The sequence below is a fragment of the Sarcophilus harrisii genome, chromosome 4, assembly GCF_902635505.1.
Source record: "Sarcophilus harrisii chromosome 4, mSarHar1.11, whole genome shotgun sequence".
In the NCBI taxonomy this organism is placed as follows: domain Eukaryota; kingdom Metazoa; phylum Chordata; class Mammalia; order Dasyuromorphia; family Dasyuridae; genus Sarcophilus; species Sarcophilus harrisii.
The window spans coordinates 122,046,683-122,071,986 of NC_045429.1; the positions used below are offsets into that span (position 1 = coordinate 122,046,683).

Below are 25,304 nucleotides of genomic sequence, written 5' to 3' on the forward strand. Positions count from 1 at the left end.
ATGATCCCTTTTCAAATTATCAAAGTATTAAAGTGCCATGAGTATCAATAGAAAAAAATGTTCTTTATTTAGACAGACATTTTCACAATTCAACTATTTAAAGAAGTGATTAGTTTTGGTAGTGACATCAAAAACTGAAAATTAAGAAAAAAAAAACACTTAAGTTTACCAATGAATAGATTAACTAAACAACTTTGAGCACTAAAATATTTCTACTTTGATTTTATAGCTTCATGTTCAAAGATTGCAAACTAGAAATGACCTTCAAGACTAATTCAACCTTTTCATTTTATAAAGAGAAGCCCAGAAATTTATTCAAAATCCTAAAGATAGTGATAAGTAAGGGTTTGAAACTAGGTCTCCTGGTTTTTCACTATTAAAAAGGTTTAGCCAAAAATAGCATTTTCATTCTCTCCATCCCAAAAGAATTGAAATCCTTTTTTGTACATCACAAAAGACAGTAATATGTTAGGTGTTCCACCAATTTTAATATTGATTTTTAACAACAAAAGGCAATAAAAAATGGTGGAAAAAGGGGTAGATCAAGAAAAAGAGAATGAATACCCTAAATATGTCATTACCACTATTAAAGTTAATTTATCTAAATAAAAGTCTCCTTTATTTTAAAATTTCATTCAAATCTTTAGTTTTTGCTTTTAATTTTAATTCCAACACATCCTTTACAGCATATGAGTATATTAAATAAATTTTATTAATGCCTTTTTTTTTATATGGGCCATTTCTACAACTATCTGCCATTTCAATACTAACCCACTGGAGCCTCTTATTAAGTAAAAAAAAAAAAAAAATTAAGCCAAAACATCAGATATAATGACCTCATATGATAATATCTAAGTTTTTCCCAGAAAGTCTTTTTTACATTTCTGCTAAAAAGGAATTATACTTTTTTTTTTAATCAGTTTCCCTAGGCAATTGTTGGTCTTTCATTTGTGCCAGGTTCATGCCTGTTAGTTTATTGATAAGATGAATATAAATTATCTATTTTAAAAAATTATTTCAACTAAATTACCACATTTGGGAAAAACTGACACTACAAGTAATGATCAAAATACTTAATTGCACATGCAATTAATTAAATGCATGCTACTTACAATTGCACATTTTCTAAGAGTCATTAATGTTAAATTTGGCAAAATGGAAAGAATTTAAATACTCCATGAAGGAAAAGTGAGGGCACTCATCAACAGTATTATTAAAGATGTGATTAAAAAAATATATATATAGTCTCATGCCAATGATTTGAAATCTCAAACAAAAAATAAACATTTTTTAAAGGCTTTTAAGATTTCTTTGTTTTGTTATTTGAAAGGAATCAGTGATTAAAATAAATATCAATCACCAAGTATATATTACAGAGAGCAAATGAGTGTGTGTGTGTGTGTGTACACACACACATATACTATATACAAAGAGCAAAAGAAATGAACAAAAAGGAAAAATGCTAATCGTGATAAGCTACAACTTGGGAAGTGGGGGAAACCAGACTCCAAAATTCAATTGCTCTATACTCTATAAATGTGAAACAAATAGGAGGTTTTATTTCTGATTAGATTTAAAAGGCTATTATTTTATATTAACACTTACCTAATGATATGTACATTTATATGCAGCAACTCTTAGTATCTTCTTTTATTAATATTACAAATACAACAATAGACATTTCTACTGAGAATTTTATCAATCTGGACATGTTATTTTATCATACTTATAAAAACAAACAAACAAAAAAAAAAAATCAAAGAAAAATCAATTTAAATGTTGGAAGGGACTTCTGAGATCCTTAATCCAAACCTCTCATTTCACAAATAAAAAGATACCTAACAGTAAAATTATGAAATATTCCATATAAAAGTAAACTGAAATAATAAAGTACAAAGGACTTATAAGATCCCAAGGGAATCTAATAATTTGTTTACTTTCAGATTCCTATACAATCATCTTGCAATCTGCAGCTCCCTCTACTGGGAGATGAGAAATTGAAATGCAGCTTCATCTTCTGGCACTGACTTGTGACCTTGGGCAAGTCACTCATTTCAACTCACTCTCTTGTGACCTTGGGCAAGTCACTCATTTCAACTCACTCTCTGCGTATGCCAAAAGGACATGATGAAAACATGTGGTTAAATGTCATTAACCAAATGATGACTGCCTGCCATAAAGAATAAAGGCACCACAAACATTTATGAAGCATTCATATAACAGATTATTCACTTAAATAGATTTTTAAACCTCTTTTGGGTAAGGGGCAAAACTCATTCTTTACCATTGCCTATTAATTACTGATAAGGAGACCTCAATGTATTGAATGAATGAATACCTGCTACTCTGCTTCTGACTAGAATCATCCACAGCTCTTGAAGTAGGAATGCTGCAGTTTATAACTAATCAGTATTCAAAATACACACCCTCTAATCCAACTGTTATGTTTAAGGTATTATCTTTTCAATTAAAAAAAAATTAATAATTTTCACATCACACTGAAATAGTATTTTACCCTCTTAATCAGGCTGTCAAAAATGTTTTAAAAATTAAGAGGAAAAAAATAACAAAAGGCTTAAGCCCTAGGTTCATGAAATGAGACATCTGCAGTACTAGATTTAAAAAAAAAAAAAAAAAAAAAGCCTGCAATTCCATGTCATTCTAGTTCATGCTAGAAGGCTTATCATACTGACAATATGATTTAATCAGAAGTTGTTGGCAAAGGCTAATTCTTTAAATAAAAATTCAGTTTCACAATTTCACAAATTAAAAGATTTCTTTTTCAGTTCACTAGATTGATTCTGAATAAACATTTTTCTCTATGAATAAACACTGCAGGATTTTGACTTCATAGATGAAATCATGTTAATAACACCTATACAGAATAACCCTTAGGAATGGCAGTAATTCAAAATGTGAATTTTTGGATTCACTTTATTCATTGAGAAAGGAATTATATCAGAGGGATTTAGGCTCTAGCAGAATGAATGGAGAGTTCTCAGAAAAAACACTGTCCTTAACATTTAATGGAGGGGGAAAAAAAAAAGTATATATATATATATATATATATATATATATATATAAAGAAATCTCTCTGAACTCAAATCTCAAGCCTTTCTGGAAGAAAGAACTGTTCGCTGCTTTAGTAAATATAATAGGTTATATAAATTACCTACCTGCTGTCTTGTCTTCTATAGTCCTGTTGTTGCTCTACTCTAATCATTGGCTTCACCATCCCTCGTTCTGCTGTGCTCGATGTTGATGATATCCTGTCGCTGTCCAGTCTGGTGGTACTCTAAGTCAAAGAGGAAAACAAGAGTGAGTTTAACAGACCACGCAGACCAACCAAGCTTTGTGTTCATCATTAGGAGTAAAGAATTGATTCAAGGCTGCCAAAAGGGGAAGGACAAGGGAAGGAATGCAGAGGTAAGGGAATGCAGACCAGAAAAATAATACAGCAATGCAGCAGGTGTTCTGACCACAGTGACAGGACATATCTAAGAGCACACTAGCCATTCAAAACATAATAAAACAACTTGCTGCAGCTCCTGACCAAATGCTACCAGGAATTTTAAAGCCCCAAGACCTACTCTTTTATGCAAAATATTAAAAGCAGGGCTATTATTTTCTCCAATGAGTAGATGACTGGTCATCCTTTTCTAAAAGATGTGTGTGTGTGTGTGTGTGTGTGTGTGTGTGTGTGTGTGTGTGGTGTGTGTGTATGTGTTTTTAAAATCAAGACATATCCTGCCAGATATGTGCAATTATATATAGGGTACTTAGCTGTTTTCTTTAGAGGGCTTCAAAAATCCTGCTAACTAAGGCTCAGGGCATTAACCTGTATATTTAGTACTATTTAGTACTAAAATTGGGTCTTCCCAGCCTTATTTTATGTCCTTAAATAAATACAGGGAAAATACAGTTTTTGTTAAAACTGTGTACCTAAGAAGCAGGACTTTACTAAACAAATTTCGTACATTTAAATGTCACCAAAAAACACACTTCTAATGACAATATCAGAGAATTAAATGTATTAATAAAATGTTGCAAGTCATTTTACTAGGGTATCACATTTTGGAGCTAGACAAATAAACAAACCCTTATGATAGACATGCATTATTATTACAAAAAAAACAAAAAAACAAAAAAAACAATATTACATCCAATTCAAGTTTACTATGCATCTTCTATTCAGTTAAGTGAGATATAAATATAGTATCAAAACCTAAATTATAAATTTAAAATTAAACCAAATAAAAACATCACCACACCACTTATAGGACATAAAATGTACTGGAAATGGCAGCCCTTCCATATCTTAATGGTGCGGTCTTACACAACCAGAATTATTAGGGACTCACTCAGTTTCACTCTCCCCGTTCTGATATCACAACAGCGGTGGGATAGGGTGGCACTTGAACGGGAAGGTAAGAGAGGATGAATATATGATGGAGGTTGGATTCAGGAGTTATTATTTATGAAATATGGAGACAGTATTTAGCTACCAAGATCTACCCAAATTTATAATAAAATTTACTACAAGCCTTAGGCTCAGACATTTTTTATACCACTTACTCTGCTCTAGGGTTAGTTTCCATTCTTTCTTGTATTAAGAATACAAGTAATTGATAAATGAATTTAGAAATAAACCTGAAGGCAAAGATTTTAATGGCATAGCATCCTGATATGTATACCAGTAAAAACAAAACATTGTCATAGGATTGTATTAGATAAAGCAAAAACTTACAACTCATTTTTCTAGAAAACTTTAGTGAATGCAAAAATGACTTATTAAGAATAGCATTATGGCAAGAAGACATCAAATCTTAGCAACAATATTTAATACAAACAATAAAATTCTCTTTGGATAGTCTGTTGGAGAGTAAGACAAATATGAAAACAATTTGTTAGGTATAGTTCTGTTTTAGGGAGTAAAAATTGACACAGGATAGAGAATTGTTTTTTAAATGATTCCATATAATTTTTGATTTAAATCTGAATTTAAAGGTTCAAAAAAATAAAGTTATCTGCCTCCTTGAACTCAAAAGTGTTTTTACAAAATGGTTTTTTAAATAATATATATCAACAAAGGAAACTTTCACCAATTCCACTTATTTGTAATTATTTATTTCAAAACAAATTTCTCATATATCTATTACTATGAGATAGTATATAATTATGTTTGTGCTGCTAATTTTAGCTATATATGTAATAGTATATCATAGCTTTTAATTTCTACAAAGAGGGGAAAAAAAGATTCAGAGAACATTCCTGAGATGTACTAGAGTAACTCTCCTGGCCAAATGAAAGCCAATTACAATGCTGCACAATATTGGGAATGCCATCTGTTTAACACTACAGATTAAATTTACTCTTACCCCTGTGGTAAGTCATAGAACAGAACTGCAAGATGGTCCCTTAGACAGAGATAAGACAACATTTTCTTAATCTTACAGATACCATGAACTGTTGTTGTTATTTTTGGCAGGAAACCCCTTGGCATATCAGCTTTGATATATCAGTAAGCTCTATGCCGAAGGAGCAGATAGAGGCTTTCAAATCAGGGTAGCCCCTCTACACAACTTCTAACCCTAACCCTATATGCTCTAAGACTAAATTGCAGCACATCTACAGACATGTATTGGTTAATTACAACAATGAAATCCTAAATCCAGGAAAAAACAATAACAAAGTCTTGCACAAAAAGCTTAATTATCTCAACAGCTTAATTTTGGCCAAATGCATCACTGTACTGTTACACAGTAGATACTCAGTTACCTTGCTGGTAGGTATTGCTGTTCCACTATGAATATCTCCTTCCAGATCAAAGGTTGTCTCCTGGACAATTCTAGGAAGGGAAATTAAAAATCCACATGCATTAAAATAAAAACTTCACAGGTCCATGTTAGGTGACTTGTCTTTGAATGTGAGCTGTGAAATAATTAAAACTGGGACAAATGTCATTTTACTTGTGTCAGTCATATAGACAGATCTAACTAGTTTTTTCCCAAGCCCACACAAAACCAATCGTGTTGAGTAACTAATTATGTGGCCATTTGGAAAACTAATTCCATTTAAGAGCTGTTCCTTTTTCTTCCCCACTCTCATCCCCATGACAAAATGAGTTCCCCAATATCAAGGTTTTTAAGTTTGCACATATGTATGAATGAGGAGAAACTGAATTGTACACAGGTAGTTGGTTTTTTGGGATGTATATGTTTATGCACTTGCATCAAGGTAGTGGTACTCTAGGATTCACCAAGCTATATTATATACTTTGGGAAGATTATGGATGCATAATGGGTTCTCCATAACACAAAAGTAGCATTAATATAAAACACATAACAAAACACACACACACACACACACACACACACGTTTCTGCTCTTATTTTGGCTTAGATCAAGAATGATAATTTATATACTTTTACTTATTGTAAACTGTTCCTTATAATAAAGAATATCAAAATGGATATTTAAATATCAATTCAGTTATAGCACTATAAATCTTAGAAATAATTTTCTACATAATAAAACTATGTTACTAATTGTACCTATTTTAAAGGTAAAGGAACTGAGGTTCATGAGGTTAAATTACTGAGGTTCAGTGCTACCTTAAAATAATCAAGGAAACAAAACTCAAAAACAGGTCTCCTGACTATGGGCCCAGTACTCCTTCCGTTATATAGTATTTACTGTATTAGTATACTTTACAGATTGTATAAGACAGAAAAAGATTCTATTTCTTTTTTTATTCTTGTGATATTTCATGTCATCAAATAAATAGCACATTAAAAAAATAACAATGGGGAGCAGCTAAGTGGTGCAGTGGATAGAGGACCAGTCCTGAAGTCAGAAGAACCTAAGTTCAAATCTGACCTTAGACATTTCCAGCTGTGTGACTCTGGATAAGTTACTTAACCTCAATTGCCTCAGCCAAAAAAAAAAAAAAAAAAAGAAGAAGAAGAAGAGGAAGAAGAAAAAGAAAAAGAAGAAATGAGAAAACTATCAATTTTAGTTATATAAAGAAAAAGCAAAGCTCTGGACTATGCCACTTTTTTTGACCAAATAACTAAACTCTTCAGGTATAATTAGCTACTTCTATAAAATGATGGGGTTGGATGAAAACCTTACAATTACAAAGGAAAAGAAGATACTTAACAAGCCAATCAAAAAGGCTCTCAAAATATTCACTACTATAACCTCATCCCACCTTATACAATCACCATTTAGAGTAAAAATAAGGCATTAAAGAGAAGATTGAAAAATCAGAAATCCAGACCTTTCAAAATTTGCTAAACTATCCCTTTAAACAGCAAATCTAAATATTTATGACTATCTCAAAATATCTAAATTTCTGAACTGAAGCTAATGACTAAAATTATTTCATAAGATTAACACAGATTTGTTTATTACAAACCTGATCATTTGAATATATAATATACTGATCCCAAAAGACAAAAACTAAAAGAAAACCAATTGTTTTCTTCTATCACAGGGATTAAGTTAAAGGAATAACATCCAATTGAAAAATCAAAAGATGTGAATGATGAAATTTTTTCTACCTGAGCATAAATTGAAAGCCCAAATAAATAAGGAAAACCATCGACCAATCTCCAAATCAGTTTTAACAAAAACAAAGCTGTCTGCAGTAGAATAGCATGCAAAGAACACTGGACTTGAGAGCCAGAGAACCTGGATTCAGATCCTCACTCTTTTGCTCCCTGGGTGATCTTATCTAAGCTTTTTTGATTATAAAAGATTATAGTCTTTTAAATCCTTTTTGTGCTCCCTTTGCACACTGAGGAAGTCAAATCTAAAAATTTTTTGAATAATTCTTAAATGCACAAAATAAGGTACAAAGGATTTTAAGGAAATTATGTTATCAAAATTTTTAAAAACCAAGTAATAGATTCCCTATTGACAACCCCTCAATTATATGATTCCTAACATCCCTTCTAGCTCTATTATCTTAATACTATTTTAAAAGGAAATTTCTAAAGGAAAATTAATCTAAATTAATTGTTACATTTAAGTGAGTGCTAATGGGTAGAAAGCTAACAAATATATATAGCATTTCCAAGGAAGAAGGGAGATGAATTGTTTGAAGAGCTGCTTATTCTCTAAGGAATAATAATATGGACCATAGGTGCTATCAGGTAAGAGAATATTCAGTAAAGATCAGAGGAAGAAGAGATGATTTAGAGGTGGTTGATAGCTCCCTGATGAGATGAGGGTTGTGGCTGTTGTTTTAATTAAGCTGATAGCAGCAAGGTCATGCTGTCCTTTCCAAGGCTTATATCTGGAGTTGATGATTCATGTGGACAGAGATTATACTCAAAAATAACTCAGAAAGCATTCTCCAAATTAGGGAGTCTTGGGCACAAAAACTGAAGACCTTAATGGCACAAATGTTATTTTCAACACTGAAAGAAAGGCCTTCCTAAAAAGTAGACTTGGGAAAGGAACAGATAAAACTTGATACTGGAGATGAGTTTTGGTTTCAATGGCTTAAAATAGAAATAAACACAAATAGCAATGCTTAATAGAAATTGTGTTGGTATTGAAAATCTTATTAAGATTTATGGGGAAGGGGAGAAAAGTATGTATTTGCAAGCTAAATATCAATGAAAATAGTTATATGTACAAAGAATGGCTGTACAGATGACTTTTAAATTTACAACTATAAGTAAAAAATTTTGTAAGGTCCCAAAGCTAAAAATCAAATGCACGATGTGAACAAGTAAGATGGCCTAAAAAAATTAATGCAAGATAAATCTGATCACAGAAATATCACTGAGAATTGGTAGAATGCAGTTATAATTATAATAAAGCTTTGGAAGGATATATTATAAGACAAGATAAGAAGGGAGAAAAGAAGATAATAGGAAGCAATAGAGTAGTGTTTAACATTAAGAATATATATTCATGAGGAAATCCAGGAATTGGAGAGGAGGGAAGCAATGGAGAGAACATCTGAGTAAAGATTAACAGGCAGAAAGAGAAACTATATTAGTATCAGACAATATGATGGCATAGACAGCAAGAAAAAATCCAGTTCTGTATTTAGTTCTGGGTGCCATTGTTGTAAAGATAAATATTTTCCAAAAACTTTTGGTTTATACCAAATATACCTAATATATTAGAGGTCTGAGCAATCAATCAGTGCAAAAACCAATGAGTGATACCCATCTTCTGACAATGAGGTTATGTATTACAAAGATAAAGAGACCTCTATTTTTAGGAATGGCCAATATGAAAATTTGTTTTAAGGTTTTCTGTCCCTCCTCTCCCCCCACCTAGTTGGGGTTGATGGGAAAGAAATAAAGGCTCATTAAGAATGTTTGTGGCAGCCCTCTTTGTAGTGGCCAGAAACTGGAAACTGAGTGGACGTTCATCAATTGGAGAATGGCTGAATAAACTGTGGTATATGAATGTTATGGAATGTTATTGTTTGGTAAGATGACCAACAGGATGATTTCAGAAAGGCCTGGAGAGACTTACATGAACTCATGCTGAGAGAAATGAGCAGGACCAGGAAATCATTATATACTTCAACAACAATACTATGTGATGATCAATTCTAATGGATGTGGCCATCTTCAGCAATGAGATGAACCAAATCAGTTCCAATAGAGCAGTAAAGAACTGAACCAGCTATGCCCAGCGAAAGAACTCTGGGAGATAACTAAGAACCATTACATTGAATTCTCAATCCCTATATTTTTGCCTGCCTGCATTTTTCTTTAAATTTCCTTCACAGGCTAATTGTACAATATTTTGGAGTCTGATTCTTTTTGTACAACAAAATAATGGTTTGGACATGTATACTTATTTTGTATTTAATTTATACTTTAATATATTTAACATGTATTGGTCATCCTGCCATCTAGGGGAGAGAGTGGGGGGAAGGAGGGGAAAAATTGAAACAAAAGGTTTGGCAACTGTCAATGCTGTAAAATCACCCATACATATAACTTATAAATAAAAAGCTATTAAAAAAAATAAAAAAATAAAAAATAAAGGCTCATTAATTCAATGTACAATGAAATAAAAGTTTCATTTTTAAAGAGATTAATAAGCAGGAAACTATCCAGAAGCTGACCATGACCGTAATGGGTTTTAAGGCTATGGTACAGCAAGATCCGATGTTTGGGGAGAGAGGCAGGGGCCACTAGATGGCACAATGGATAGCATACTGACCTTGGAGTCAGGAGGACCCGGGTTCAAATCTATCTTTAGTCATAACATCAACTGCCTCCAAAAAGCCAAACCAAACTGACCCCCCCAAAAAAATCAAACAAAAAACCCAACAACAATAACAATAAAACCCCCCACCAGATGTTTAGCCTAGTAAAGAGCAGATACAGGGGGACCTGACAACTTCTTTTAAGAACATGAAAAACTGTCACATACAAGAAGGTTTAGATTTATTCTATTTGGCTCCAAAAGACAGAACAAGAGATACAAGTTGCAAAGAGGAAATTTTTTCTTAAGAATCTGGTCCTTCAAATTGGAAATTAGTATGACAGAAACTAGGCAATGATCCACAAAGATAAGTGTCCATGATCTAGACATAACGAATGATATTATAAACAAAAGAACATAGGATAGAACATAGAGCACCTCTCAGATCTGTGGAAGAAGAAGGAATTTGTGACCAAAGAAGAACTAGAGATCATTACTGATCACAAAATAGATAATTTTGATTATAATAAGTTAAAGTTTTTGCACAAAAAAAAAAAAAAAAAAACTAATGCAGACAAGATTAGAAGGAAAGCAATAAACTGGGAAAACATTTTTACATTTAAAAGTCTCATTTCTAAAATATATAAGGAATTGACTATAATTTATAAGAATTCAAGCCATTTTCCAAATGACAAATGGTCAAAGGATATGAACAATTTTCAGATGAAGAAATCAAAACTATTTCTAGTCATATGAAAAGATGGTCCTAATTAGTATTGATCAGAGAAATAAAAATTAAGACATTTCTGAGATACCATCACACACCTGTCAGACTGACTAAGATGACAGGAAAAGATAATGACGAATGTTGGAGGGGATGTGGGAAAACTGGGACACTGATAAATTGTTGGTGGAACTGTGAATGGATTCTGGAGAGCAATTTGGAACTATGCTCAAAAAGTTATCAAACTGTGCATACCCTTTGACCCAGCAGTGTTACTACTGGGCTTATATCCCAAAGAGATCTTAAAGGAGGGAAAGGGACCCATATATCCAAAAATGTTTGTGGCAGCCCTCTTTGTAGTGACAAAACACTGGAAACTGAGTGGATGCCCAATATTTCGAGAATGGCTGAATAAATTATGTTATATGAATGATATGGAACATTATTGTTCTGTGAAACAGCCAGCAGGACGAGAGAAGCCAGGAGAAACTTAGCATGAACAGATGCGAAGTGAAATGAGCAGAACCAGATCATTCTATATGGCAACAACAAGATTATATGATGATCAATTCTGATGGACATGGCTCTCTTCAACAATGAGATGATTCAAATGAGTTTCACCTGTTCAGTGATGAAGAGAGCCATCTACACCCAGAGAGAAGACTGTGAGATCTGAGTGTGCTTCACAACATAGTATTTTCACCCTTCTTGTTGTCTGCTTCCATTTTATTTTGCTTCTCTTTTTTTTCTTTTGCTGTACGATAATTGTATAAATATGTATGCATCTAATGGATTTAACATATATTTCTATCATGTTTAACATATATATTGGACTACTTGCCATCTAGGGGAGGGTATGGAGGAAGGGGAAGAAAAGGTTTCGCAAGGGGGCTAATATTGAAGAATTGTCCAGGCATATGTTTTGAAAAATAAAAAGTTTTAATTTAAAAAAAAAATCTGGTCCCTCTAGAAGTGAAATGGGATCTTTGAGACATCATAATGGGTTTCCTCTCTTTTGGAGTTATTTAAATGCTCTTGATAATAATTTTTTGGGTACAGTGTATCAAATTCTTCATCTGATATGGTTTGATCTAGATGTTGGGGAGAGTTTCTTTAAACTAAAACACTCCACAATTTTGTACGAAATAGGAAGCCATTGAAAGAGGTGTAATGAATACAACTTGACTAGAGGAATAGAAAACATAGGAAGATGAGGCAGCTAGGTGATACAGTCCAAGAGCACCGGCCCTGAAGTCAGGAGGACATGAGTTCAAATTTGGCCTCAGACACTTACCACTTCCTAGCTGTGTGACTTGGGCAAGTCACTTAACCCCAACTGCCTCAGCAAAATATATATATGAAAATGTGATTTTGAATTCCTCCTTTAACACATAATGGGTATATGAACCTAGACAAATTACTTAACTTCTAAATGTTTTAGACATCTCTTATATAATAAAAACTCAATAACTCATAAAAATTGCAAAAAACAAACAAACAAAAAAACTACTTTTGTTCAGCAAGTTTCTTCCTCTGGGAGCTCCAAAACAAATGAAATCAGGGATTTAGCTAGTCTTTATTTCTATTCCTATAAGGCAATTATGATCACTACCCACTACTGTGGATAAGGAAACTGATCACTTTCAAATACTTCATACTCATATAATTCATGGCAATACCCTTCATCGGGCACAAGGAATCTAACTATGACTATTAATAATAATAATAATAATATTTAAAGTATATCAAAATTTTGCATTTAATTCTCACAATGATCCTACAAGTTAGCAAGTTTTATTTTATAAAGAAAATTAAAGCTCAATGGTTATGTGATTTGTCCAAGGAAAAATCAAGGATCAGAATCCAAGTGTTGCACTCCAAATTTAGTGCTCTTTCCTCTCACGATTACATTTAGCACTCTTTTTCATTTTCCTATTTTAAGAAAAAAATTAGAATCTATATCACATGGAAAAGGCAGAAAGAATATTAAGAGTTTCAACTTATTTCTTACAAAGCTAACTGAATTTTTTAAAAGAAATAAGTGAAAAGTAATAGTAGGGTTTCAGGACAGAAACAGATATAAAAGGATGTATAATGGCAGTTGAGAATATATATAAGCTATTATCCTAGTAGTTACAAATACAGAAATGAATTAAGAGTCGAAAGCATTTTCTGAATTAAAAGGACTTGGAAAAGTGAGAAGTTTAATATATGACTCTTAGAGCCAAATACTCCAATATATCCAATTAGTTGGGATAAGAGGCAACCTATTTAAGACAATTATCTTGGGAGAATGACAACAATAAATATAACTAAAGGAAAGTTCTTTTTCATGCCTCCTTTAAAAATACTCTGTAGTATGATGAGTAGGGTAAGAGTAGAACAGACAAGTAACAATAAGAGTCCAGAATCTAAATAACCCTAGATTAACTATTTATGTTGATACTATTTATAATACAAATTGTCAAATAAATAATATTTGTATATTTATATTATGTTTACTATATAGACATTTCTGGGGCAAACTGCCTTCTAAGTCAGTGGGTTCCTAGAAAAATTCCAGGTATTAGTCATTGTATTCATTAGAGATTTTCTAATTATATCATTTTCTATGTGTTTCCCTATTCCCTATAATCTATTTATAATATATAACCTGTTAGAACCTTTTGTTGCAGCTCTAATATTTTATAAAAACTAGTATAAAAGCTATGAAGAATATTGCTAGAACATTCACCACAAATCAATCATCATAACTTGAACTAAAATTTTAGAAAAGTCTTTTTGATAATTTAAGAAATAAAAAGAAGAGCCAAGTTCAGGGGAAAAAAGGACAAAAGGGAATTGAAGTATTTCAAATAATTAACATTACATATTTACTTCTGAAAATGTATTTCTAAGAAACCCAAGCAGAAAAAAGTTTTCTTAATAAACTTTCTCTAAATGCATAAAGATATAAAAATTTTAATTTAATACCCATGAATTGTATTTATATAAAATGAAATATTTTAGTTGAGTCCATTAACTATGATTGGGATGTCCATAGCTGCACAGTCTAATAAACTAATATAAATGATTATTTCACATTATTAAGAACCAAGTTCCACTATTTTCACTTCTAGCTCTAGTCGGTTCTTTAAAAAGCATGTAATTGGTCACAAGAAAGACTAGAGAATAAAAGTAGTATCTACTAGGGAAATCTATAATCACTAGTAGAAAAAATACAGCAAAAGTATATTTGCTTGATAAATTATCCTTAAACAACAAAATATAAGAATAACACAGTCTTATGAAAAAAGATGGAATAAGATCGTAAAAAAGTGTTTACCCAGGTTTATGTCTCGGACCTTTAACCATCAGGCCTCCATCCATAGATCTTTTGGCAATGATATGATCTTGACTGGGGTCTACAAATTTAAATACATGAGACGTCCCAAATTGAACCTTCATGCCACTCTGCAACATAGTTGTCTCTGAAATACGTTGCCCTTCCACATAGGTCTCCGCATCAATATTTCTAGGAGTAACTGTAACAACTCCATCCATATTTGTTAAGTCACAATGGTGAGGCTGAATTCCTGGACCAAACAACTAAATTTGAATCACATAAAAAAATGTGTAAAAAAAAAAAGTTAATAAACTTTCATCATTATTCTATATATATCTATATACTATTTATACTTCTGAATTTTTAACAAGAAATATATCACCAAAGTAACTAAGTTTTTTTAATTGAAACTTTTTATTTTTAAAACATATGTAAGGATATTTTTTCAACCTTGATCCTTGCAAAACCTTGTATTCCAATTTCTTCCCTTTCTATCCCTAAATGGCAAGTAATTCAATTAAATTCATTTTTATTTACTCTTGAAAACAATTTTGTCTAAAGCTTTTTTCTGGCTGAGGCAACTGGACTTAAATGACTGTCCAGGGTCACATAGATAGGATGTTTTATCTAGCCAGATTTGAACTCAGGTCCTCCTGACTTTAGGGCTGGTACTCTATCCACTGCACCATCAAGCTGCCCTCTAAAGCTTATTTTCAACGTGTGTGTGTGTGTGTGTGTAGATACATCTGGAAAGATGAATATATATATATATATATTCAGATGTATCAAGGTAATGCATATTTCCACATAAATTACAACAAAGACTAAACTTTGTAAGAACTAATTCATGTATATAATGTGACACTTTCACAAAAAATAAAATCAAGACAATAATCCAGATGTAGCTGAATGAAGAAAACTTTGGCCATTAAATCTAAACTATTCTCCAAATGTTAGTTTGGTATTAAGTAAAATGATAGTGAAAGTATATTTTAGATTTTATTCTGCAAAGCACTCACCAAAAAGATTATCAATTAAATAGCAATGGAAGACCATAATAAACTTTTTTTCATTTCCTTTTTTTCCTTTTTTTTTTTTGCTTAGGCAATGACGGTTAAGTGACTTGCCCAAGGTCATACAGCTAGGAAGTGTTAAGTGTCTGAGACCAGATTGAATTCAGCTTCTCCTGACTTCAGGATTAGTGCTCTACCCACTGTGCCACCTAGCTGTCCCTAATTTTTTTTTTCTTTATGTTATAATTTCAAATCAAATGCTAAAGACGTCAATAGCTTTGCTCACCTGAATGGAGTTCTCATCAAATTTTTCTGTTCCAACTTCAGTGATACTTAATTGTAAGCGGTAAAGTTTTGGTTTATCTCTGGAGTCAGAACCATCTGTGATAAGGAAATGAAAAGAAAATCTTCATCTAAAAGTCAATGATAATATATAGTTTCTATTACCAAATGCAATTCTCAACAACGGTTCTACACCAATGCTTACATTATATTTTCCAGATGATCCTGGTTTACTGAAGGCTAAACCAATAGAGTACAAACTTCTGCATTTTAGATAGCTTTGGTCTGCTGCTTGAGGATAGGTCTATAGGTCTATAATGGAAAGGATGACCACTACTAAGCTAGTCACTAGTTTTTGAATTCTTTAATAATAACTTCAAGAAGGGTAAAAAAATAAAAAAAAATAAACCCAGAAACAAAATAAATTTAGCTGATGCTACTCTAAATATGAATCTCTTTTCCAACAACCAACAAGTTTCCATTTTCATTATAAATAAAACTCAAAAGATTTAAGAAGTTTCATGTAAATAGAAAATAATTTGTTCTTGGAAAAGGTAATAAGAATTGCTTCTGAGGTTCTATCTCACAACAATCAGGTTAACTAATATAACAGACAAGGAAAAGGGAATGTGAGAAAAGTGGGATACTAATGCACTGATCCAACCATTTTGGAGAGCAATTTGAAACAATGCCCAAAAGGATATAAGTAAAGAATTTATCAATACCCTTTGACTCAGCAATACCATGTTCCCCCAAAGAAATCAAAGAAGAAGGAGAAGACTCTACTATGTGTATGTATGTGTGTGTATGTGTGTGTGTGTGTGTGTGTGTGTGTGTGTGTGTGTATATATATATATAGCTTTTTCTGTGGTGTCAAAGAATTGAAAACTGAAGGGATTAACCACAAAATATTGTGGTATATTATGACTGTTATTGAATATTACTGTACATTAAGAACTGATCAGTGGGATGCTGTCAGAAAAACCTGGGAAGATGAAATAGAACTAAGAGAACATTATACACAATAGTAGCATTATCGTACAATGATCAACTGTGAATGACTTAGCTAATCTGAAGATTTATGACGAAAAATGTTATCCACATCCATCACCGAGAAAAGACTGAGGGAATCTGGGTTACAGATCAAAGTACACATTTTTTGTTGTTGTTGAAAGAATTTTGAATTCAAAATTTAAAAGATTTTTTAAATTTTATACATGAAAAAAAAGAGAAAGAAAGGAAGGAGGAAGGGAAGGAAGGAGGAAAAGAAAGAGGGAAGGAGCGAAGGAAGGAAGGAAGGAAGGAAGGAAGGGAAGGTAGGTGGGAGGGAAAGAAGAGAAAGGAAAAAAGGGAGAAAAAGAATGAGATAAAGTCAAACACACACATATACATACTCCTAGAACTCTTGCTATAAAGACCCACTGGAAAAAAAAAAAGTGATAAGATAATACAGACACAAATCAGAGATGAGGAGGAGGTATGGATCAGTTGAAAAGAGCATCACTGTTCGTTCTATCAATGAGATACTCTATCAAAGAGAACTCAGAATGTTGTAGTGGAAAAAAGATGGAGACTTTGGTTTGAATTCTGACTCCCTATGGGTTGTTATTTTTTCCTACAAAGTATGTATTTATCATCTTTCAAAGGACTAAAATTCAGTCTGTTAACAGCATTCTTGGTCTCCTAAGTACAGAGTTTGTGGGGTGAGGTGGGGCAGAGAACCTATTTATTATTGCAAGAAAAAAATCAATCACAAAAAAATAAATATGCACAAAGAAATAAAACAAAACATTAAAAATAAAGGTGAAAATGTAGAATGAGTGTTTTAAAAAAGGAACACACACACAAACACAAATACATTCTCTAAATGTGAAGCTACAGTATGAAAATACCTAATGAAGTTATATAATGCCAGGAATTTTTACTACTTAAAAGGCAGAGTTTTAAAAATATTTATATGTGTGTGTGTGTATACACACACACACACACACACACACACACACACACACACACACACACACACACACCATACTCACATTCACATACCCCCACTTCATTTTGAGTGAAGTAACTTAAATTACAATCTACATTCTAATATCACTACCTATATAGACTTGGGAAAATCATTTAAGTTCACCAAAAGAATTGGGTGTTGGACTAGAAAGGATGAGCTATCTATCTCCAAGATCCTATATCTATGCAAAGAGCTACTCTATCATTGCAGATAAGAGTTATAAAGTCAGAAACAAAATATACTTCTCATTCTCTTTCCTTTACCTATTACCTCAAAGAAACCACCAAAGGAGTGGTGTACTTTGATCTTTTATAATAAACAGATTCTGAAATTCAAGGGTCAAATAATTAGGCCTAATAATGATGATTTTTTTTCCTTTAATTTAGTAAATCAATAATTATATTCTTATAATCTTACATTTGGGAATAGCTTACAAAAGAGGACTGAAAAATTGTTGAGCAAATCAAAAGTTTAAACTTGTTTCCCCCTCAAGAAATAAGTACTTGTTAGTCCTTTGCTACTCATTTCTTTCCAATTATCTTCCATCTTATTAAGGAATTAAGTCTGGGGCACTTTTAAACTAAAGAGAATGATTTCATATCAACAAATCATGTTAAACAACTATTTCCTACAAAGAAATTTTAAGAGTCACAAATAGGCAGGCAAGTAAGGAAGCTGCTATGTGCTTTGCCATTCAGTTCCTATGAGCTTGGACTCCTAGTCTGGTTCAACCTGACTCCCTATCTCTAGTTTTTTTTCTTTTACATTTTCCTAATTGCTATTTAATCAAGTGTGAGAATAGTACAGAAGAAAATAGTCTTTTTATTAGCCTTTAGAAACAATGAACACAATGTTCATACAGAAAAGATCAGTATTTTTTCCCCCAATAAAAAAGCACAGCTCACTTTTAGAAAGAAAGCAATTTAAAAGTGCTTCCTTCATACCACCTTTAAAAAGATGGAATATGTAGACAGGGAGACAGGCAATTCTACCTTACTCCAAAACATTTTGGGAACTCAGCAGGAAAAATATCTATATAAAACTTGGATACAACAATTTAAGAAAAGATGGATTGAATCTGATTATTTTATTACATTCTTGTTTTCCATAAATAACACATAAAACAGAAATATTAATTTTCCTTTCATTATTCTATCCCATCTTAATGTGAAAATGACAACACAGATAAAACTGCTCAAATACAAAACTAGATACACAAATATTAAAATGGGCAACAAATAATGCTTGCAAATGTTTCTTGAAATTTTATGCCTCTCCAACTTATGTTGTACGTATCTTGTTTGTATAGTTGTTTGCATGTTTTCTTCCCAACTAGACTAAGAACTGTCTTTTGCCTTTCTTTGTTTTCTTAGCAACAGCATATAGTAGACACTTAATAAAGTTTCTTTATTGACATATAGATATACATCTGATTTCAAATAAAGTTAACACCACAGATTTCTTACAATAAATCAAGATTACTGGTTTACACAATTCTTTAAGATAAAAGAGTAAGAGTATTACCTTCAGATTTATGCAGCAACTTAACTATATAAAAATTATGGTTCTGAGAAAAGACTAATATTTTGTCCTTTGACATGGCAACAATGACTGCCATAAAAAAAAATATTTTAAAGTATAATTAAAAAGGCACATGGAATATGGGGAGTATATCAAGGCAAGAAAGTCTAGTTTTACTGAAAGAAAATTAATTTTGTTATTAGAGACAATTCACATTAAAAGGTAGCTCTTAGAATCGATCAATTTAAATTAGCAGATCACATGCAAATCAATTAACCCTCTAGTCCTCCAAAACCGTATTCCTGCTGTGTTAGAAAATAAATAGAATACATTTATGAAAATTTTTCTCCTTCAGCTCTACCAAATTGATGAAAAAATTAGACTGATTTGTTATGGGAGAGATTCTGCACCTTTCAACCCCATTATGAACCAATGCATTCAATTAAAATTTCAAAGTTGAATAGTATTCATATCTGTAAGCACCTAGAGTTGGAACAAAAAAAAGCCAAAGTCCCCAAAATTGTAACTTCAAAATGCAAGTGACATATATGTATATATCATATTAAAGTTTGCTAACTGTTTTACAAAATCCTATTTGAGTAACAACAATCTCATAAAGCAATTAAAACAGGCATTAATATCCAGATCTTGCAGATGAGAAAATTAACACTCATTTGATGACTTGCCCAGGGTCACAGAGCTGATAAGCATCATACGCAGGATCTGAAACCAAGTATTTTGCTCATTGCCCAAATTGCTTTCAATTCATTTCACTACTCTGCTTCTCAGACCTAACAATTTCTAGGAAGAAAAGCAATCTTTTTGACTGATGAGCTTCCATTATACTTCAGAGCTAGAAGGAACCCTTACACCATTAAACCCACTCACTCCCTCCATTCCACGGATAAGAAAATTGGTCCAGCATAGTTAAGAGAGCTGCCTATACATGTTCTAGTCAGATATTTAAGGTTATTTTTAAAAGCTACCTATACAGCATGTAACTAACTTCTAAAAATAAGTACAGATCATTCTTTTATATCCATTTCAGTACATTATCCAAGATGTTCAGTTAGTGATATGGTTAATAAAAAGTAGTATTAAACATTGAATTACCTTCATAAGTGTGATAGCTGTAGTAGGCAAAGTGATTCCTTCTGCCTGGGGTTAAGAACACATGCACAGGACCCAGGTGAAGGCACCATCAGCAGGACAGATACCATGCAGTACATGCAGAAGGGGGAAGAAAAAGAAAAGACAGGAAAGGATGAAACTGTAGTGAGACAACACTTAAATTCAATTTTATAGGATGAGAAAGTGCATTTTGCCCCCACCATTTTTTTAAATTATAAGAATCAAAACAACAGTGCTAAAAAAAAAAAAAAAAAAAAAAAAAAAAAAAAAAAAAAAAAGATCAGTGGATGAACTGTTTCTAATGGTGTTGTAGAAACCAACAGGCAAAGTATTAAAGCAAACACTGAGACAATTGGTCAGTCACCAAGCAATACACAAAAGCAACAGTTAGTTTGTAACATAAGAAGACTTGCATTTTTTCAACTCTTTATTAGCTTTCCAATGAACATATTTTGATCCAAAACCAGAAGAAAAATAATTCCTCAACCCCACTCCCATAATCCATATATTAAAATTTTAATTTTCTATCCCGTCATAGGCTTTTAAATATATCTGGGTAGATCTTTTACACAAGGGAACATCATCAGGGTTAAGAGACTAACAAGTGTTTCTTTCTTAAAAGGAGTTTGTTTTGTTCAATATGAATGTTGTGTCACCACATCAGATGGTTTTGCCAGGTTGGAAATCACTTGGCAAAAAACAGTCACTAGAAAGAAAGAAAGTATTTTATTACTACGCTTGCTTGCTTGTTTTTTTTTCCATTTATTTATTTGTTTGTTGCTGTGTTATGTCATGATTTAGTAAGAAGACTGTTAAATTTTAAATATGTCCTTGATTCTATGCAGTTACAAACCTCTACATGTATAGGAAGCCATATTAAGAGAGAATATTAGATTAAATGAAACTATCATTAAAAGTTATTTTCTTACTTGATTTAATTCATACACACATTATTTGATGAACTGGAAGCATTATTGGTAGGATGAGATGTATAAATCTTAGATGCATCAAATTCTGATCATATTTAAAGTAGCAGTAAATAGTATATTAAACTCTCCAAAGTTACCTAAAAAAACACCCCTAAAACTGGTCAAACAAATCCCCCCACCTCCAGTCAATTTTATATCAGCAAACTGCCTACAATGAACATGCACTTATGCAAATTTAGGTACTCTAGGGAAATAAAAAGTTTCAACATAAGTGTTCTTCTTTAAAAAAATGAATTTAGGGTATATATACATATACATACATGCATACACACAGGTAGAGGGGTGTGTGTGTAAATAAAAATACATAATAGAGTTGACTTAAAAGTATTTTCAGAGTAGAAATGTTCAGACATGGTTCCAAAGAATCCAAATAAAACCATACTGTGCCAAAGGGACTAACCTAATCTTTTCTTAAATCATTAAATCTTAAAATCATTACCTAGAGTCATATCACCATTGTTTCAAATATTCTACTTTATAAACAACTTTAATTAGTTGGGGGGGAGGGGAACAAAAAAGTTTTAAGTTAAATGAAATGAGCTTTTATGCAAAGTTAGTAACAAAGGAACAGTGTGATAAGTGAGCAACCAGGTGAATCATATCACATAAGCTTTTTTTTGGTTCTAATACATTAAATCATTATTGGGGAAAGAATCGAACTCCTGTATATCTCCTGTATATATTGATATATACTAACCCAGCATCAAAAGATTTCCAAATCAAACACAGAATCTATTATTAGATAACAACTTAGTCAAATTAAGACTGTTTTACACAAAAATGTACGAGACCCAGAACCATGGGACATAGTTCTTATCTTGAATTCGTTTTCATATAAAAAATAATTTTGTACTAAGAATTTATAATTACTAGTCAAATCAAAGTGTAAAGGCAAAATTTCAGATTATAAAAGTAAAGTTACAGACCCACATATGTATACATGGGTATGTACATACACATGTATGTTTGTGTGTATTGCATGTATCAAAATGATGATCATATTTATATTTTACATTTTAGGCATTCAAGTGAGTAAGAATGTAATTCTAACCATGTAGCATATGAAAGTGCTACTTTTTTAAAATGTTAAGAACATACATTGGACAAGCATGATCATTAAAGAGAAAAAAACAAAAAACCAAGAACTTTCAATTATAATTTCTTCTGTAAATGTATGAATGTCTATATTTCACTAAAGTTATATATTAGTCAATATATTGAACACACTTTTTCTTTAAAAATATATAAAGTATAAATGCAATTTAGTCTACATATGGAATACATATTTGAAAGATACTACAAGTATAAAATCAAAAGAAGTAATATTCTAGCAAATATCTAAAAGATCTTTCCTTCCTACTCTCTGTCAAAGACATCTTTTTAGAAAGATGGGCCATTAATAAGGAATAACCAAGGTTTAACAGTATTCAAAAATTGCTTAGGGGGAGAAGGTAGAATGCAGTACATGTTTTAAATTTAATCTATATTTTTTAACATTTTCCCTATTAGTTTCTTAAGTTTAAATAATCAACAAAACAATAAATCAAGCCCCAACTTTTCTTATTTGAGGCTTTCTGAAATATAAATGGTCTCACTAATAAGCTAGTACAAAGAAGGTCCAGCATACTCTAGAACTTATATTCAACCGACAATATTACAATTTTTAGGAACTGCTGATACAAATAAAAATTAGAAGAAAAAAAATCTTCTGTCTGGAAAAAAACACTTTTTAATTCATTATAATTAACTAATTAAATATATTTGATGCCTAAATATAATAGGCATCACTATTTTGTTGCAAAAAATTCAGTTTGATCATATAGGCATAAGTTTTTACATAACATATTAAAAACTAACGACAGTCAAAAGACTCAGCAATGCAGAGAAAAAGGTTATAATAAGCACATTTGTGTAAGTCAGAATCCTTATTACCTGGACTTAATTCTACCAAATAGGGCAGTTTTTCAGGTGGAAGTGAAGAACCATAGCCAGACCCTTCAGCTCTTTCCTTCCCCTTTAGTGGTTTCCCATCAATTTGCTTCTTCAGTTTCTTTGGGACATAATCAGGTGGCCTCCTTTTCAATTGAAAAACTAAAATTCCTATGGAGAAAAATTAAATTCGGTCTCAGATCACGCTTGATAATATACTATGGAAGGCAATTTCCCAAAACTCTAGCATAAGATTCCTAGGATTTCAAGTTGAATAAATAACTTTACTTCCATTAACCACATTCACTGACCAGATAATACATATAAAAATACTGGCTTAAAACAATTTTAATGTTCTAATGATATTTAAAAACTATTTAAAATTATCAACCTTAGGCAATAATATAAATTATAAACATTAAATCAGAAAAAATAAGACAAAAATCTGTATTCTTTTATTAACATCACTCAAATATTTCACAGAATCTAAAAAATACATGAAAATTAGAGCTAGTAAAATACAGCTGAGAAATTTAATGACCTGTTCAAGTTATACAATGAATTCATGGCAGAATATGAAAAGAACCCCAGTTTTGTATTCATACTGTTGGGTTTCTTTTCATTATAGAATCTGTAATTTAGTTTTTCAAATGTCAGTAATTTTGAGTAATTCAGAATTACTGAGGATCTATAAAAGGACATTTTTCTTATGACATTATTTTATGTCATTTGTAACAGAAGGTTTTTCAAGGGTCACTCCTGAAACTCTCAAAATATTCTTTGTGGACTCTTTAAAACTTTTGTTAGCTACTCTTCACTCGAATTCCTGGTGTCCAAAAAGATTCTAAGACATTATAAAGTAGTTAGATAGCATAGTAGATTAAAAGTACCAGGCAGAGAGTCAAAAAGATCTGAGTTCAAACAGGCCCTCAGATACTTATCAGCTATGGCACCTTGGACCAGTCTCGCTCATTGTTAATTTTGTTATTGCTATCTGCTAAATAAGCATAATATAAGCACCTCCTTCACAAAATAACAGTAATTTTTAGGGAAGCTAGGTGGCTCAGTAGATAGAAACCAGATCTGAAGTCAGGAAAGCTTTATGAATTCAAATCTGATCTAAGACCCATTTTGCTGTGTGACCTTGGGCAAGTCACTGCATCCTGTTTGTCTCAATTTCCTTATCTGTAAAGTGAGCTGAAGAAAGAAATGGCAATGCACTCTAACCTTAAAGTGTTCTATATATGATATCTATTATTATCACATGAATACCTTACACTGTACCAGATGACAGAAAAAACAAATTCAAATATTCATCTATTATACAAATTCTGTTTAAGTTCTAAAGCCTTGCACAACTTGGCCCCCACTTAACTTGCTAACTCTACAAGTCATAATACACAATCTATGATCTAGCAAAAATGGTCTTCTGGCTCCCAATACATAATTCCTCACCTCCTGTCTTTTTACTTATGTGTTATCAGTTGTCCAAAACTAGAATTCACTTCTTACTTACTTCCAACTGTTACAACCCCTCTCTTCCAACCAGATGCACTGCTCAAGCACCATATTTTCTACATTAAACCTTTGCTGCTATTGTCCCCAACTGTCAATGCCTCACTCTGGACCTTTCTTGTATTTATTTATTATAATATACATGTTTTATTATATATACACAAATATTCTATATAAATTTACATAAGCATTTTCCCCTCATACATTAGAATAGAAACTCTAAGAAACTGTTTGTCTTTTTGTATTTGTATCCTCAATACCTAGTATAATACTGACCACAGTAAGCAAAATTGACTGAGCTAAATGCTTTAAACCACACCTCAAAGTCCAGAACAAAGAGCAGTTTTAATAGTTTATAATTCAAATTAACTGCTAACAACAGAAAAGCAAACACCCCCTCCTCCCTTCATTTACCTTTGTCACTTGGCCATTCCCTGAAGATCTGTAGAGGGCATTCATCATCATCCAAAATCACTTCTTTAGCACCTTTTTCATCTGAATGTTGGCCTCCAGGAGGAAGCATAACCTATATGAAAAACAGTTGTGAAAATCTACCATAAAATTACCTCATATCAACAGACAAGAAATCAGAATCTTATATTTAGTGTGGCTTGTCTTCTGATAAAGAGAAGTTTTATTTAAGTCATCAGTATACTATTTGATTCTCATTTCAC

General features: G+C 31.9%; 1 protein-coding gene across 23 annotated transcripts in view; it reads right to left on the reverse strand.

Annotated features, from left to right (window-relative positions):
- AFDN (afadin, adherens junction formation factor) overlaps positions 1-25,304 on the reverse strand; it is a 154,762-nt gene that overhangs the window by 65,022 nt on the left and 64,436 nt on the right. For 19 of the 23 annotated variants that reach the window (XM_031937474.1, XM_031937488.1, XM_031937486.1 and 16 more), the window contains exons 7-13: positions 25,045-25,156; positions 23,119-23,286; positions 20,180-20,224; positions 15,536-15,630; positions 14,237-14,499; positions 5,779-5,848; positions 3,177-3,295 (exon numbers count right to left, since the gene is read on the reverse strand). In XM_031937474.1, the coding sequence (XP_031793334.1) occupies positions 3,177-3,295; positions 5,779-5,848; positions 14,237-14,499; positions 15,536-15,630; positions 20,180-20,224; positions 23,119-23,286; positions 25,045-25,156 (872 nt within the window). The remainder of the gene's footprint in view (positions 1-3,176; positions 3,296-5,778; positions 5,849-14,236; positions 14,500-15,535; positions 15,631-20,179; positions 20,225-23,118; positions 23,287-25,044; positions 25,157-25,304) is intronic. The other 4 variants (XM_031937492.1, XM_031937483.1, XM_031937489.1 and 1 more) reach the window with 1 other exon arrangement.